The sequence below is a fragment of the Littorina saxatilis genome, linkage group LG5, assembly GCF_037325665.1.
Source record: "Littorina saxatilis isolate snail1 linkage group LG5, US_GU_Lsax_2.0, whole genome shotgun sequence".
Lineage (NCBI taxonomy): Eukaryota > Metazoa > Mollusca > Gastropoda > Littorinimorpha > Littorinidae > Littorina > Littorina saxatilis.
In genome coordinates this window covers 30,752,663-30,770,069 of record NC_090249.1, presented here as the reverse complement: position 1 = coordinate 30,770,069, position 17,407 = coordinate 30,752,663, and the positions used below count along the sequence as shown (strand labels likewise).

Below are 17,407 nucleotides of genomic sequence, written 5' to 3'. Positions count from 1 at the left end.
ATTGCTTTACAAAAATGTCAATCAATTTGATTGAAAAATGAGGGTGTGACAGTGCCGCCTCAACTTTTACAAAAAAGCCGAATATGACGTCATCAAAAGTATTTATCGAAAAAAAGAAACAAATGTCCGGGGATATCATTCCCAGGAACTCTCATGTCAAATTTCATAAAGATCGGTTCAGTAGTTTGGTCTGAATCGCTCTACACACACACACGCACAGACAGACACACACACACACACACACACACACACACACACACACACACACACACACACACACATACACATACACCACGACCCTCGTCTCGATTCCCCCTCTACGTTAAAACATTTAGTCAAAACTTGACTAAATGTAAAAAAGAAAGAAAAACAGAAAGAAACAAAGTAACAAACAAACAACCAAACAAACACAAAAACAAACAAACAACCAAACAAACAACAAAACAAACAAACAAACAAACAAACAAACAAACAAACAAACAACCAAACAAACAACAAAACAAACAAACAAACAAACAAACAAACAAACAAACAAACAAACAAACAAACAACTAAACAAACAAACAACCAAACAAACACAAAAACAAAGAAACAAAGGAACGAAGAAAGAAAGAAAGAAAGAAAGAAAGAAAGAAAGAAAGAAAGAAGGAAAGACACAAACAAACAAACAAACAATCTGCCTTCCTGCCTGCAACAACAACATCAATCTGCATGGACGCATCACACAACAATGTCAAAACTTATCAGTCGACAAACAAACCATGCGGAAGAAGACAACACGCACACAAGTCGATTTTCCGACATTAAGGAACAGGTGAACAACAATTCCTGAGTCATTCTTTACGATCACACACGAAGGTCACCGAAGTCTCTCGACAGGGGATTACCATTCATTGTTCGGGTGTCTTTTTTCTAGATTTACATGAGAAACAAACCAGTCATACCAAAGGCCAAGAAAGACAGTCCACAGAGCAAACTAAACAGAATAAACTCAAAAAGCCTAGCGAAGCCGAAGACTCATCACGGGTAAGGCATTGCAATATACATACTGCTTTTCGAGATCTTTTGAGTATCGATAGAGAGAGAACACTGGCTTGTCAAGTGTGAATAGGAGTCGATTACAAAGGAAGAGATGAAATTTCATCACACTTTTCAATTTGTGAAGGCTGTCCCTTTTGGGGTTTAATATTAGCTCTGAGTTAGCAGAGAGGATCATGGTTTTTTGGGGGTGGTTCGGTGACTGTAATGATATAAAAGATAATTAATGAGTTTCTCACAGAGAGGGAGAGAGAGAGAGAGAGAGAGAGAGAGAGAGAGAGAGAGAGAGAGAGAGAGAGAGAGAGAGAGAGAGAGAGAGAGAGAGAGAGAGAGAGAACAACTTTGGATGTCAGTCAACCAACCAACAAACAAACAACAAATGAAACAAACAAACAAACAAACAAACAAACAAACAAACAATGAAACAAACAAACAACAAATGAAACAAACAAACAAACAAACAAACAAAAATGGTAACTATCGCCTTATATCTATAACTCTTTCTTTGAGGAGTGCAGGCGTGAGTTTTGCTTGTACAATATATATATGTCCGGCTCAATGGTCAGACGTGCGTCTTGCTTTAACAGTCACCACCTCACGTCCCGTGTTTGATCAGTCCAGTAATTGCCTGGCTAACCCGACGACCGTTCGCATTTATAACGGTGCATGTTCATAACAAAACCCCTGTGATATTTGGCGTGGGGGCAACGATCGAAGGGGGCTAATAGCAGTAAAAGCATGGCATGGCACCGTATCGCACACAAGTCGAGTGTGTATTATAAGCGTGATCGTGGAGTTCCCCGCGACATGGAATTGACACGTTTTCATCTTTGTCACTTGCTTGTTTCTGAGCTCCATAATAATTATGTATGGTGGTGTAGCTAACACTAGGTATGTTAGGTATGTTTCGACCCCCTCCCCCCAAGCCAAACCCCCACCCCCTTCCATTTTCCCCTTCGCTGTCCTGCTCCATATGTACTTATCCATGTACACTCCCATCAAATCTCCTCTTATGGTTTCCACTGTTCTGAATACAGTCGCAGTGTTGTAATAGTGTGAAAGTATTTGCTCTTGTAGAACCGTTTCTTTTTGTTCCTTGTGATGCAAATCAGTCTTCTATTATCTGCTCCCGCCCGAACCCTCGACATTTGATACGGTCCCCTCTCTTCTCGTGAAGAATAGCAAATTGTTTAAACACGCCCCCCCCCCCCCCCCCATCTTGTCTCCCGCTCCCAATGAATTCTTTCAATTAAAAATATTTGCACAATCGAGTTTTTACTAAAAACAAATTAAGGAAAAAAGTGTCAGAATGAAAGTTGCAATATTGCAGCCCTTCTATGAGCAATGTATTGCATTATAATATATACGTGGCCAGCACACTGTTTGAGGGCACTTCGAAAGCTTTTATTTCAAAGTGGCCATCCCCATTGATAAATACACCACTTACACGTCCGGCATTGAAGACTTCACGGCTTCAAATAAAACTACTTTCTCTGTTACTCTCTTTAGTTCTCGACTTCTTGTTTCTGATTTCACTGATAAGGGTTCTTCTCTCTTCCTTTGTTTCGCACGAACACATGTAAAACTTCACTATTCATCCAAAGGCACAGACGTAAATCTTTTCCTACCCTGCCCCACCCCCTTCCTTTGCCACGCCATATATATACCCCATATTCTCCTTCTTGCACCCCTTCATTCTAACTCTCCACTCTCTTACCTACCCGCTTCTTTGCCTTTCTTCTCTCTCTAGAAACCAGACCACCCCCAATTATATAGTACCGTTAGGAGTCTCCCTTCGAACTCAGGAAATGCCTTTCCCTGAGACACTGCCTATCTAGTCCCACCACCCATTTCGTTTGTGTGGCCGGATTGTATATTAACTCCAGAGCCGCAGAAGGAGTATTTCGTTTGCCCGGTATGTTCCACCAAGTCTTCGTACAACGCAACAACACGACGCCGTGAGTCCAGCGATAGTGAGTGGTGCAGACAGGCAGGTAAAAAGAGAGGGGAGGCGTTATACCAGAGATGGCATTCATTTCCCTGTCGCTTGTTTGATCGCCGTAGTGGTAGTGGTGGTGGTGCTAGCGATAGGTGCTTGTTCTGGAATAGAGCGTTGCGTGGCAATATGTGTGTCCTGTGTCTGTGTCGTGGCTAAGACCTATCTACTGCTCGGACTCATTTCGTTTGCCAGCCTCTCTGAGAGTGGTCGATCAAACCCTGTCTGGATTAAGACATTGTCCAGAGACTGAGTGACCAGTGGGCGAAGATCAAAAGCCGGCGTGAGTGGGAGAAGGAAAGAGACACGAAGGGAGACAATTTGTGGAAGATGCTTTGCGGAGTAGCATCGGTGCTGGACTTACAGTGAAGGATGGATAATACATATTTAAATTTACCAAAGAATAGACAACTGTGAGTTGATCAACAGAAAGGAACGACGGGGAGAATATTTGCTTTAGCTTGTGCTTCTTGTGTTTTCTGATGGATTGATAACTCGTGTGTCTTGTTCCATGTTGATGTGGAAATTATTGCCATGGTAATAAATTATTTGTTCTGCGCTTTTGTGGATATTTAACACAATAACTTTTGATTTTAGGTTTTCTGAATTTTGTGTCTAGAACGCGCTGATGTACATTTTCTGAATTGCAAACCTCACCCTTATGGTCATTGAGTGCAGAACGCGTTTACGACGGAATCCCGCACTGAAGCGGAAAAGACGGACACAGAGAAGACACTCACCTATACTTTCTACAAGAGCTCGAGGAAACATCTTCTGGTCCGTCAACTTGTGACGACAATTCCAAGAACAAACTTCAAGAGATCCCGCGCTTTCACACCACGCACCTCAGAACAGTCAATTAACTTGGTCGACACAATGCGATTGTACTCTTGTTCACCCGACAAACAAGCGAGTAAGTAAATATAGGTAAAGTTCATCCTTATCACTGAAAATATTCGACCAATAGCCATTATCAGACGCAATCAGGAACTAGGATCTTGTTCAACAAAAATCTCAATAGTCCTCTGCTATTGACTTCTGGCAAACAAAGGCGCGACACTGACGGCACCAACGTTTTCACAAGTGGAACATAATTGTATCTGTCTTCGGATCTTATCTCCACAAAAATGTCCATCGGTAAAATGGTATGACAAGGGTACTTAACGTCGAGCCCTTTCTTTTTTGCCACTTAGAAGAAAAAAAGCCTGCTTTCAGATACATGCATACACTGGAACAAAGCTGAAGTAAAAGCTTAGGCATCTGTGTAAAAACATAATCGTTTTGACTTGGCACCTTACACTGGAAGCCAGCATTAGCAAAAAGCTAACCGAGTAAAACATACACGCTTTAACTCTACGCTTGGACAAAACGCTTCTGTATTTTACAGTAAGTTCTTGGAGTCTAAAGGTATGTAACGAAGGGTCATTGAGTCGTGTTTGTCAACCATCAAACAATCACTGGCTACTTTTTTGGGAGACCAAAAGCAGAAAGCTTTGCAAAGAAAACCAGACCCGGGAATCAAGTTGAGGACACCTATTCTTCTTGGATCTCCCTGCACGGACGTGTGCTTGTGAAAAGAAGAATCGTGCCTGAACAAAGAAGATAAATGTGTGTGCTGGTAATGTTTTTGTAAAGTGCCTGACAAGTCATTCAGGGGTCAAGAAAAATTTACGTACTGATAATTATAATGTCTGAGGAAAAAGACATCGGAGTACAGTCAGAATGGACATACTGTTAGTAACTACCAATATGATAGACATTGATATGCTATTGTAAACCAAAAGCATATCGACATTGAACTACTTAAAAAAAAAAATAGGACAAAGTAGCGTTTCAGTATGAGGGCCGATGTGCTAACAGTCCTCCCGCCAGTGGCTTTCAGCAAGGCTCACGGAGCGAGCCTCAGATTGAGTCTTCATGACGTCATGGAGTCCGAAGACGAGGAGCCAGAGCAGAAGAACCAAGAGACCCACAACAGAAGAGTCAACAACGCCTCTCTGTCCTGGGCAAGCAAAAAACATGCTAACAGCTTCGACTGTTCCGCTGGAGATCCGGGATCAAAGCTCTCTGAAAATGCAGCCTTTCAGAAAAAGCGGTCCCAGTCCGCTAAAAGACCACCTCAGAACGGTTCAGGGGGTTCTTCAAGATCGGACTCTCCTCAGTTCATCAAAGGAACTGTTTCTTCGCCGCAAAAACCAGCGCCTCCCAAAAGCGCTCCCGGGATCCGAAAACGGCGCAGTAGCAGCAAAGGGAAGGGACCAAAATCACGAGAAGATAGCGGTGCTAGTACCGGTGGTGAAACTCAAGACCAAAGAACCGCATCCCCTAGCCCGCAGAGACGTTCAAACGGCAACGGTTTACCAGAGATACTAGCTGGAGGACGCTTACGAAGCGCCAACTGTCAGTCAAGGAGACGCCTTCCGTCGAGGTCTGAAGAACTGTCTCTCGGCAGTATAGACCTGCAGTCGCCGAAAAGCTCTTCAGACCGCCTGCACCACAGTCTCAATGGGACCTTTTCATCAGAGTCCTCCGACGACCTCCGACAACGGCACCCGTCTGTGTCCGGCGTCCCTTCCGCTGTGGGTGGAGGAGGAGGAGGAGGAGGAGGAGGAGGAGAAAGCAGCGACGGAGTCCGCTCCTCCTCTCCTTCCCCATCAACCAGCACCAACACCTCGCGAGCTTGGGACTGCTTCGAAGACCACGTGCGCAATATCCACGGGTCGGGAGACAACTTCGGACGCCACCGACCGTCCTTCCAAGCCAGCTCCATCTTCCAGGAAACCATGGTCGACCTCTACGGATACCCTGACTACTCCAAACCTCCTCCTCCTCCAACTGTCAACGTTGCCGCCCGAGGTCTCTGCGTGGCGGGAGCGGCTGGCAGGTTTCTGCGACTCCGCAAAAGGAACACTGGCCTTACGGGTGGCGGCTTCGGGGGTCTGGTGCGACCTCCCCCGGAACCGAGCCGAAAGACTGTGGAGAACGCCAAGAGAGGCTGGAGAATCCTGAAAGAGTACGTCAAGGAGAACTACATGAGCAAGCGAACCAGCCAGACTGCTTTGATGTGGACCATGTTGAGGCAAACGCTGAAAGGTGAGTTGTTGGTACGTTGTTTTTGGGGAAGGGCGTGAGGATGGTGTTTGTGTGTGTGTGTGTGGTGTGTGTGTGGTGTGTGTGTGGTGTGCGTGTGTGTGTGTGGTTGTGTGGTTGTGTGTGTGTGTGTCTCTCTGTCTCTCTCTGTCTCTCTCTGTCTGTCTGTCTCTTTGTGTCTGTATGTCTGTGTCTGTCTGTCACTCTAACCATTCTCTGTCTGTCTTTCTCTGTCTGTCTGTCTGTCTGTCTGTCTGTCTGTCTGTCTGTCTGTCTCTCTCTCTCTCTCTCTCTCTCTCTCTCTCGCAGAGTACTTTTTTTGACACCCCCAGTCTCTGTCCCTGCTGTCAGTCTTTCTGTCTGTATCCACATAGACATTGACGCGTACTGAAAACTACCCTGAATTGTTCATGGGTTTACGCCAAACGGATACTCTCCGTGACATTGTCTGGAGCAAAAAATGTATTGGGCAGGCAAGGCCTTTGTCTGTTCATTTCTTTTGAGCTCGGTAATTGAGTTAGGGAGTGCAGTGAAACTGTTACCACACAGACATCAGTCCACGGGTGTGAATCGTGATTTGAACAAAAACTAATCTCACAGTCTATAGTTGTCTTTTAGGCGAGAATTAATGGGATGAAAGTTCACATTCTGGGTACGGGTGTGGAATGTACGGTGTGAGATTGACTCTTAATGTCTGTGTTCGATAAAGCTGCATTGCTTACCAGACGAATTGATAGACATTGCGTCACTGTTATTGTTTGTTTCACGGTCTCTGTCTGTCTGTCTATGACAGTACCTGTCTCTCTCTCAGTTCGTCTCTTGCCGTCTTTATCAGTCTCTGTCTACCTCTGTCCGTCTGTCTGCCACTGTCTGTTCAGCGAGAGGCGGCCTTTCGTGATGGTGGTGGGAAATGATAAACAAAACTGTCTATATAGCTGTCTGTTTCTCGCGTAGATTATTCGAGTGAAAATCATGAATTAAACATCGAGAGAGAGATAAGATAGAGAGAGAGAGAGAGAGAGAGAGAGAGAGAGAGAGAGAGAGAGAGAGAGAAAGAGAGAGAGAGAGAGACAGAGAGAGACAGAGACAGAAACAGAGACGGATAGAGAGACAGACGGAGACAGACAGACAGACCCACAGACATACATACATACATACAGACAGACAGACAGACGGACCAAGAAAGAGAGGAGAAAGGGTACCTATAACCTATCCACTCACGTGTTATAGAAAATGTACTGAAGTCAGCCTTCTTTCTCTATTTCCAAGCGTTGACGTTTACTGAAATGGATGTCTTTCACCAGGGGTGGGGTGCACGACGAAATCACCAAGTGGGTGGTAACTTTGTTTGTGTGTGCCAGGCTCCGCCGAACAGGCTTGCAATTGTGTCTGGTTGGAAAGTGCAAAGCTGGCAATTTACATGCATGTTTTTAGGGACATTTAAAAAACAACAATGGGATGGGAACAAAAAGATGACCATAAACTTGCCAGCACACTGTGCAGCGCGTCAGGGCTGGTAAAGAAGGTCTCTGGTATAAAGTTAAAATGTCTACCTCTCCCCCCCCCCCTCCTCTACAGAAAACATTAAGAGAGGGGTGGGGGTGGTAATGAATTTGAAGAGTACGGAAAGGTGGTAACACATTTCAATTGATAAATGCCCTTGAATCAGATCTGGTAAAGAAGGCCTCCGAACTAAAGGTAAAATGTCCCCCGCCCTCCACAGTAAACATTATATGAGAGAGAAAAAAAGGGGGGGGGGGGTGATTGGGAGATGATTAAGTAGAGTACAGAAAGGTGGTATCATATTTTAATTGAAAGAAAGTCCTTGGAATTGCCGATTCTTTGCGTTAAATGCGGAGTTAGATTACAATGCCTCTCTCTCTATAGACGTGAAATGGAAAAGGGTGCTATAATCGTGTACAAAAAAATGAACAGTTCAATACTGAGGCAAAGAAACATGTGCTCACAATAAAAGGAAATAGGTTATTTAGGTAATACGTGCATGCTTCGCGGAGACGAGCGTGACCCGTCTCGGTCTTCAGCTAGCCAGACCTTACTACATATATGTAGTCTCTGTGGTGACAGGTTTCAGTGTTGATCTAAGTTTCAGGGAAACATATTGACAAAATGTTTTGATATCGCTTCACGCGACTTTTTTTTAAAAATATTGCAATGCGAGCGAATGCGAGTGTAAACCTGGAATCACACAGCAAGTCACGTATAGTAGTCTGTTTGTTCAACATTCTGTACTTGCGTGCCTTCTACCTCAAACGTCCCGGAGTCGAAGAGTCTGAATTGAAAACGTGTCTTCTTGAACCTCGATCTCTTCGAAAGTCTCGTGAAATCTCTGCAGATCTGACGTCAAAAGCAAAAGGACGTCACAATAGGAATTTTAGCGTCACGTGTAAGTTCTCAAAGTTCTTCCAGAGGAAACAGCAAACGCAAAAGTGTTTCGAAAGAGAAGTTTGTCTTGGTGACTATGTCAATTGTCATCCTCAGCAGTTGAAAATGAGGTCCCCACCAGACTGTAGTTTGACCCCACCTTATTTAGATGATATAATTATACACACGTGGAAAGAGGTGGTTTATGTATCACATGGGTGGCCTCTCTCACGTACGTATGTAGGATACAACATTTTTGTTGTTGCCATTTACATATTTGTAAACACGTCTAACAGTTATAATTTTGCTTTGAAGAAACCCCTACAAGCCGTTGGGTTGTTTTTGTTTTTATACCGACGAATGTAAATGTGATGAATATGTAAAATAATAAAACATCATAGTTATTGACACGGTAGTCCGGCTCTCTCTCTCTCTCTCTCTCTCTCTCTCTCTCTCTCTCTCTCTCTCTCTCTCTCTCTCTCTCTCTCTCTCTCTCTCTCTCTCCAGCTCATTTTGTGTGTCCAATAAAGCTTCCAGGTATTTGTCGGCGTCGACGGACTGAATAACAATGTTGTCGAAGCTCAGTCCAACTGTGCGCGCCTTCGTGAGCGAGGCTGGTACTACATATTGTTCATACGAAATGACAAACACAGGTTACAAGCGATAACGCGCAAAAGTACTGGTTTATTATTTTACATCTGACACTAGGGATCAGTAATGTATAGATATATAGTTACAGTACTACGTATTGCGATACTACTTATTGCGATACTACTTATTGCGGTAAAAAACTTATGGACAGAAAGAAAAAGAGAAAAGAAAACAAATTATTAGACATGGCAAAAGTATCAAAAGCATTAACAAGACACGAGAAGTAAATACAAGAAAAATAAACAATCACAAGACAGGCGAAGACAAACAGACAAGAAAGTTACAATTACCAAACACTCGTTGGTTAGTCCTTCAACAACAATAAAGAGTTACGTTCTGTACGTTCAACAACAATAAAGAATTACGTTCCGTACGTTCAACAATACCATAAGCACTAAGAATACTCAAGAAACTTAGCATACATACGTTTAAAACCAAAATGGCTAGTTTCAGAAAAATACAAAACGTTGACTCATCAGGCCAGGAATACAAAGCAAACTGTCATACCAAAAAAGTCTAACGACAACGTTCCTGCGTTAATCAAAGTCACAAACAAGATATTTACTCATCCACTTTCCCTCAATAACGTTACAAGAAATAAGCCCGTTTACAAACGATCACCACAGACCGCAAGCTTCTTTTACCTAAATTCTTTTAACGTAAGGCTGAAAAAGTCGGAGAAAACGTTTCACTTCGAACTTCGTTAACCACAGAAAACACAAGTTATCATTATAAACATTAGCGACTTTCTAGCGTCTACAAAACATTGCTGTACGTTCACAACACTAGAACAGTTGAACACACAATAAAGAAACACTACAACAAGTCAGACTTTCAACTCACGTTATACATAAACAACTCACAAAGTCATTACAAAATGGCGACCAAAACACAACACAAACAAGTAACAACAAAATTACCTTATGCGCTGTGTGGGTTGACCAGCAGTACCAAAAACGTGTTGCCTCACAAACGAAGGGCACAAAACGATTCACACTTGAGAAACAACTGTCTCCAAGAACATTACGTTGACGTTAAAACATAAGAAACACTCCGTTGGTTCACTTGATAACCTTCATACGTTTACATCAAAACCAAACGCTTCCTAAAACCCTCAGATCGACTGACGAGACAGGAGTCAAGCAGCGGTATTTATGGAAACAAAAACCTAACATGGAATAGTTATTCAAAAGTCAAAGGTCACCGGATTGACCAACCAACAACATTCCTAAGACAGAATCGGGTGAAACTACTATTTTACAACCAATCAGTAACCGATCACGCACTCCGTGCATGCCCAAAACTTAAAACGGTATATTTAACAGAAAGAACATCAAGGAACTAGCTGACATCACAAAGCTAAAAACACGTGAGTCACACGTATTCTAAAACTTGCAACGCAGATTCGCAGGGCTCACCTCAAAATCAAAACACGGAAAATAGCACGTGAATCTCACGGTGTTCTAGAACTAAACGACGCAGTTTGTGACGCTCCGACCAAAACCAGGTCACAACAACTGAACAAGGAGCACGTGAATTTCACGTAAAAATATTAACGCTCCACAAAACGGGTCACAACAAGGTGCCACAATAAAAACACGGTTTACTTCTTTTTACATCGTGCAATGGCTTGATCAAACGTAATTACAACAAAATAGGTGACTGCATGCCACATCGGCATGCACACTCCCACCGGAAATTATATTAATATAATTTACTTCAAAAAACCTTTGTACAAGCATATTCCTTATATCAAAAGAAGAAAAACGCAGATTTAGACATTTCAAATTTACAACTCAAAACCATTGTGTTGCAAAACATTTACACAGCACTATTATGGTTCAATCACTTTCAGGGTTTCAACACATCACGTTTCAACTAAATGCCGTTAGTCATTTACTCGACGGCATAAAAAAAAAAACGCACCACTTAAACCATAAATGTCTGTTACATCATCTGGTATAAAAACAAACTGCAACAATCTACAACTGTCAAATTGGAAAAACACTCCAACGTTCAATGTTCTTTCAGTTCGCTTACACAGCTTTGTCTTTGTGATTTTCACGATCTACTAACACAGTCATTTTGTGAATAGGTCGCTCTAATATGCGACTATCACTAGTGGGACGGCCGTGATTGTCTAGAGCCTTTGTTCCAACATGCACTTTCACTCGTCTGACCAGTCCATCAGATCCCGGCATCACTTCGACTACACGAGCCATGCACCACTCTGATCTGCACAAGCTCTGGTCATGCAAGACAACAACATCTCCCACCTGTACGTTTGCCTGGGGACGTTGCCAGACACGACGTTTCTGCAAGAGTGAAAGGTACTGGCTCTTCCATAGCAGCCAGAATTCGTCTGCCATCCGCTGGACACAGCGCCAACGTTTCCTGGCGTACAGGTCTGGATCTTCAAACACACCAGGGGGCGGAAGGATGGCACCTGACTTCATGGTGAGGACGTGGTTGGGGGTCAAAGGGCGTGGTCCATCTGCCGATTCCAATGACTCGACAGACAGTGGTCGACTGTTCACGATGGCCATCACCTCGTATAGGAACGTACGAAGTGATGAGGTAGTGAGACGCTGGCCTGATCTTCTGAGAAGACCATTCAGGATGCTGCGTACCGTTCGGATCTGACGCTCCCAAACGCCACCCATGTGACTAGCTGCAGGGGGGTTGAACCTGAACTCACATTTGCTTTCCAGCATCTTTGATGTCAGTCGTTCAGAGTCCATCTCCTTCCATGCCAGTTTGAACTCATTGCATGCACCTACAAAGTTCGTTCCTTTGTCACACCAAATGCGTGATATGTTTCCTCGCATGGAGACAACAATGCGTAGGGCGTTGATGAAGGAATCACTTGACATGTCATCCAGGGTTTCAATGTGGATTGCCCTAGAGGCAAAACACGTCACGATCAGTCCGTACAAGAGTAATTTCATGAACTTGACGCAGTCATCACGGTACCCACGCCTTTTCTTGAACTGGCGTTTCAGGCCCTTCAGATGCTTGACTGCGGCACCTCTGTTGTCGGGGAGGAACGGTTTCTCTGGTCGAAATGGTAAGAGCATCTCGAAGTGACCAGCTTCGTTGACCTTCACGATCTTCTTGAACTTTACATCGTCCTGGGACATGGATCCTGAGTCACTTGCAAAGTCTCTTTCCATAACATGTAATGGGTCAGTACACGAGACTTCGTCCACCTGTACCTTGTAGACGTGAGCTACACGTTCTTCTTCCCTCGATCCTGGCTTGACGATGACGCGCATGGACGAGGCTATGCCATCAAAGGCGACGGAATGCGGTGCCTTGCCGACGATGCTCCAACCTAACTTAGTCTCTACTGCAAATGGCAGTCCTTGGACAACGTTTAGGGGCATGAGGGCTTCAGCGCAGTCGTAGCCGATGAGGAGGCCTGCTTCACAGTCAGGGTACAAGGGGGGCAGTTTTGGAGACAGGTGTTGGAGATGTGGGTAAGCTTTGACAGTCTCTGAGGTGGGGATATGAGTGGGGTCAACGGTCAGGTAAGGTCGTGAGATGGCAGAAGGGAGCCTGACAAACTCACTGGAGGTAGGAGAGCGGACACGCAATCCAGAGTACTTCCTGCCGGAGACCACAGCATTGTCCTCAGTCAGTGTGGAGACCCTGAGTGTAGTCGGCTGCGATTTGGCTTTAACTTCTTCAGCCACTGACTGCACTACAAAAGTGGCGTTGGACATAGTGTCCAGTAGTGCGTACGTCAGCACTTCTACGTTGGGGTTAGAGTCACTGGAAACGAGAACGGGAACGATCATAGACGTGAAACCGATGCTGTTTTCCTCGCTGGCCTTAAGAGCAGACACCGTAGGGGTCGACGATGACAGTGGCTCTTGAACGTCAGCAGCAGAGGTACGGTAATTGTTCTTGTGTTCACTCGCCCCTTTGTTTTCACTCATACTGTTCTGATACTTGAAATTGTCATCATGAAGACAAGTGGGATGAGCCTTCTTGCACTTCTTGCACGTCTGTTTCTGCATACATTGACGGCTCTGGTGATCCTTACTTCTGAGACATCCGTAGCAGATACGGTTCTTGAACAGAAAATCTCGTATCTCAACCAGAGGCTTCACTATGAGTTCCTTACATGTCCCAGCGTCATGGTCCGGAAGTTGACAGTGCAGACATGCGGTGACATCCTCTGTCAGGGTTGACAGGTTCGTTGTGAACTTTCTTGGTGTCCCCGATGCACTTGTCAAGCCGAAAACAGGGTCGTTAGAAATGTCTGCTTCGAGGGTAACGAACGACACGAGTTCATTGAACAGAGGATACCTCTTCTTTTCAACCTTAGTTCGAGCAACTGTTCTAGACCATCTGTGACTCATCCAGTCTGGGAGCTTTCCGACGATCTTCCGTAGGTACTGGGCATCATCCAGGATGCTCAGTCCACCAACTTCCTGGGCAGCAACGGAACATTGCTGCAAGAAATCGGCCAGACTTCTGAGTCCCTTGGGATCCTTGCTTTTGACTGGGGTCCATTCGTCCAGCTTGGTCCGGAAAGCTTGCGAAACGACGTATGAGTTGCCGAACCGATTTTCCAGCACTTCCATGGCTCTCTCGTAGGCATCACCTTCTCTTAGCAGAAAGAAGCCGGTCACGGCCTCCTTTGCTTGACCTCCGATGTACCGTTGCAGATACAATAACTTCTCACTGCTGGTTATGTTTTGTCTCTCGATGAGGAACGCAAACGACGATCTCCAAATTGGATATTGGAGAGGGTCACCAACAAAAATGCACGGCTCCTGCATCGGCAAACGGTTGATCATCAGAGCGTCTGATAGGGTTTTGGCGAGAGAGTCCATAGGAGTGTCCTGCTTGGCAGGAGTAGCAAGTGGACGTTGGTAGTACGCAGACGGGGGGTAGGTGGCAAATGGACGATCTGCATGACATTCCTTGTCAAAGTTCATGTACGCAGGGGGCCTTGCGTTTTCGTTTTCCCAAATAACTTTGGGGGTGGTCTGATGTGGGTCCAGGAATGTGGGCACGAAAGGCTCTGGTTTGGGATGTAGGTGGGTATCATAGGGGAAACAGGGTGGGGTAACTTGAAAACGTCTGTGGTCCATGCGTTGGTGACGTTCTTCTGGGAAGTAGGTGTGTCGTTCTTGCGTCTCATCACCTTCCCTTGTCTCTGGTAGGTGATAGGACCAACCTGTGTGGTCGAGATCAGGCGGGCGAGAGCCTGTGACGCTTGTCGTTGAGTGTCCAACGTTGTGCAGAGGCGGCTGACCAGTGTATGCACCGAGAGGGTGCTGCAGTGTGGTCAGCAGCGCTGTAGGCCGCATGGAGGATGTAGTTGCAGCCGTCGTGTAGTTGGGTGTGAAGGGCTCCTGATGGACGAAAGGAGCGCTCGTTCCGACGTGATGGGGGGCGTTGACATCCTCTCTACGTTGAGGTCCGTACGCCTCGTAGGTGGCGTTGTTGGTAGTAGCGGCGCTTGTAGAGGCGCTGACTCCAACGACGAGGTCCACGACAGGTAACGCGTGCTGTCGTGGCTCAGTCGTTGTGGTTCCTGCGATGAAGTTGGTGACAGCAGCGTTGACAGTAGAGATGTCACGGGTGCTGGCGGCGTTGCAGACAGGAACAGACGTGACGTCCAAGGCTGGCTGGTGTGTCCCTTGATCAGCAATGACGGCAGCTTGGCAGACAGGAACAGACGTGGCGTCCAAGGATGGCTGGTGTGTCCCTTGGTCAGCAATGACGGCAGCACCTGTCCCTATTCCTATCGCTGTTTGTTCATTGTTTAGAGGAGGGGCTACAAGACTGTACAAGGGAACGAAAGGACGAGGGTGGAACCTAGTGTTCAACAAATCAACTGACGGTAGATCAGGGAGATCCTGCTGAACGGATTCACCTTGTTCCAATACTTGTAACATAGCTTGTTGTTCTCTTAAGCTAATTTTCAATTCGGTGGACTGAATTTGTCTCAAAGCCTTTTTCTGTTTAATATCTTCAAGAGCTGCTTCAGCTGCGTCCTCGGCCTGTCTAGCTGCTATTCTCTCAGCTTCCTTAGCCTGCCTAGCTGTGTCTTCAGCCTGCCTAGCTGCTTCTTCGGCCTGCCTAGCTGCTGTTCTCTTAGCTTCCTTAGCCTGCCTAGCTGCTGTTCTCTCAGCTTCCTCAGTCTGCCTAGCTGCAGTTCTCTCAGCTTCCTCAGTCTGCCTAGCTGCTGTTCTCTCAGCATATTGTTGTTGTAAGAGATCCAGTTCACTAAACTGAGCTTCCTTTATTGCGTCACCTTCCACTTTTATGGCCAGGGAAGCAGCCTCTAGTTTAAGAGCCAATTTAGTGTCTTCAGAGCTAACACTTTTAGAGCGGAGAGACTCGGCGCGAGAAGCTACTTGGCTACCTGATCTCCTGCTACCTGACTTGTGGCTAGCTGACTTGTGGATGGCTGACGTAATGCTAGCTGCTTTATGGCTGGCAGTCTTACCACTGGCTGACTTGTGGGTGGATGACCCAACGCTAGGTGTAACACTGCTATGCCTGGAAGTAGGCTCCTTAGCCACCTGCACACTAGTCGTTTGTCTGTCAAGAGCTCGATCAATGTCAAACATAATGTTCTGAACTGTTCTCTGAACATCATCCCAACTTTCCTGAATGGTTTCACCGCTACCAATACTACGAAGACCTTTCTCTATGTCACCAAGATCCTTGTACATGCTCAAAACAATTTGTTTTTGACTGGTTAACGACTCTTGATTAGGAGTTTCTTGGTTAAGCTCTGTTACTACCTCACCGATTGCTCGTTCCAAGAATGTTCGTTGTCTTGCAAAGTTTCTAGTTTTGACCTCAATCTGGTAATCTCTACCTTTTTCAGTAGGCTTAATGTCACGCCTAGGCCTTTGAGAATGTTCATCTTCATCGCCGTTAATGTCATAACCTGAAGCTTCCAATGGATTATCTACTGGAACCTTCTCCATTACAATGTTCGCTTATTCAAAAGCACTTAAAACATACATAAAGTTTATCTGGTTATAAAGTAAAATGAGTCGATCTGAGGGTCGTTTGGGATAATACACAAAAGTCACAAAAAATGCGCCGGATACGGAGTAGGAAGATCTCTAACCGACAAGTTGATCTATGTCAAACTATGGTTCTCTAACACAGTGACAAGTAACAATAAAGTCTTTTGCTGGTTATCAACAGCTACGTTTACGTTCATTGAGCGTCAATAACAAAAGTTCTTTACATTCACTTGGCTGGACTTCAGCTAAAGTTCTGTACTAGGCATCAGCAGCTAAGTTGTTTACTTCAGCTAAGTTTTTTTTACTGGACGACAGCAACTAAAGTTTTTTACTGGGCGACAGCAAGCTAAGTTTTTTACTGGGCGACAGCAACTAAAGTTTTTTACTGTGCGCGCCTTCGTGAGCGAGGCTGGTACTACATATTGTTCATACGAAATGACAAACACAGGTTACAAGCGATAACGCGCAAAAGTACTGGTTTATTATTTTACATCTGACACTAGGGATCAGTAATGTATAGATATATAGTTACAGTACTACGTATTGCGATACTACGTATTGCGATACTACTTATTGCGGTAAAAAACTTATGGACAGAAAGAAAAAGAGAAAAGAAAACAAATTATTAGACATGGCAAAAGTATCAAAAGCATTAACAAGACACGAGAAGTAAATACAAGAAAAATAAACAATCACAAGACAGGCGAAGACAAACAGACAAGAAAGTTACAATTACCAAACACTCGTTGGTTAGTCCTTCAACAACAATAAAGAGTTACGTTCTGTACGTTCAACAACAATAAAGAATTACGTTCCGTACGTTCAACAATACCATAAGCACTAAGAATACTCAAGAAACTTAGCATACATACGTTTAAAACCAAAATGGCTAGTTTCAGAAAAATACAAAACGTTGACTCATCAGGCCAGGAATACAAAGCAAACTGTCATACCAAAAAAGTCTAACGACAACGTTCCTGCGTTAATCAAAGTCACAAACAAGATATTTACTCATCCACTTTCCCTCAATAACGTTACAAGAAATAAGCCCGTTTACAAACGATCACCACAGACCGCAAGCTTCTTTTACCTAAATTCTTTTAACGTAAGGCTGAAAAAGTCGGAGAAAACGTTTCACTTCGAACTTCGTTAACCACAGAAAACACAAGTTATCATTATAAACATTAGCGACTTTCTAGCGTCTACAAAACATTGCTGTACGTTCACAACACTAGAACAGTTGAAC

General features: G+C 44.7%; 1 protein-coding gene across 1 annotated transcript in view; it reads left to right on the top strand.

Moving 5' to 3' along the window:
* Positions 1–2,815: 2,815 nt before the first annotated feature.
* LOC138966840 (uncharacterized) overlaps positions 2,816–17,407 on the top strand; it is a 25,681-nt gene continuing 11,089 nt past the window's right edge. Inside the window, exon 1 of the mRNA XM_070339196.1 lies at positions 2,816–6,127. Coding sequence (XP_070195297.1) covers positions 4,873–6,127 — 1,255 coding nt within the window. The 5' untranslated portion in view covers positions 2,816–4,872. The remainder of the gene's footprint in view (positions 6,128–17,407) is intronic.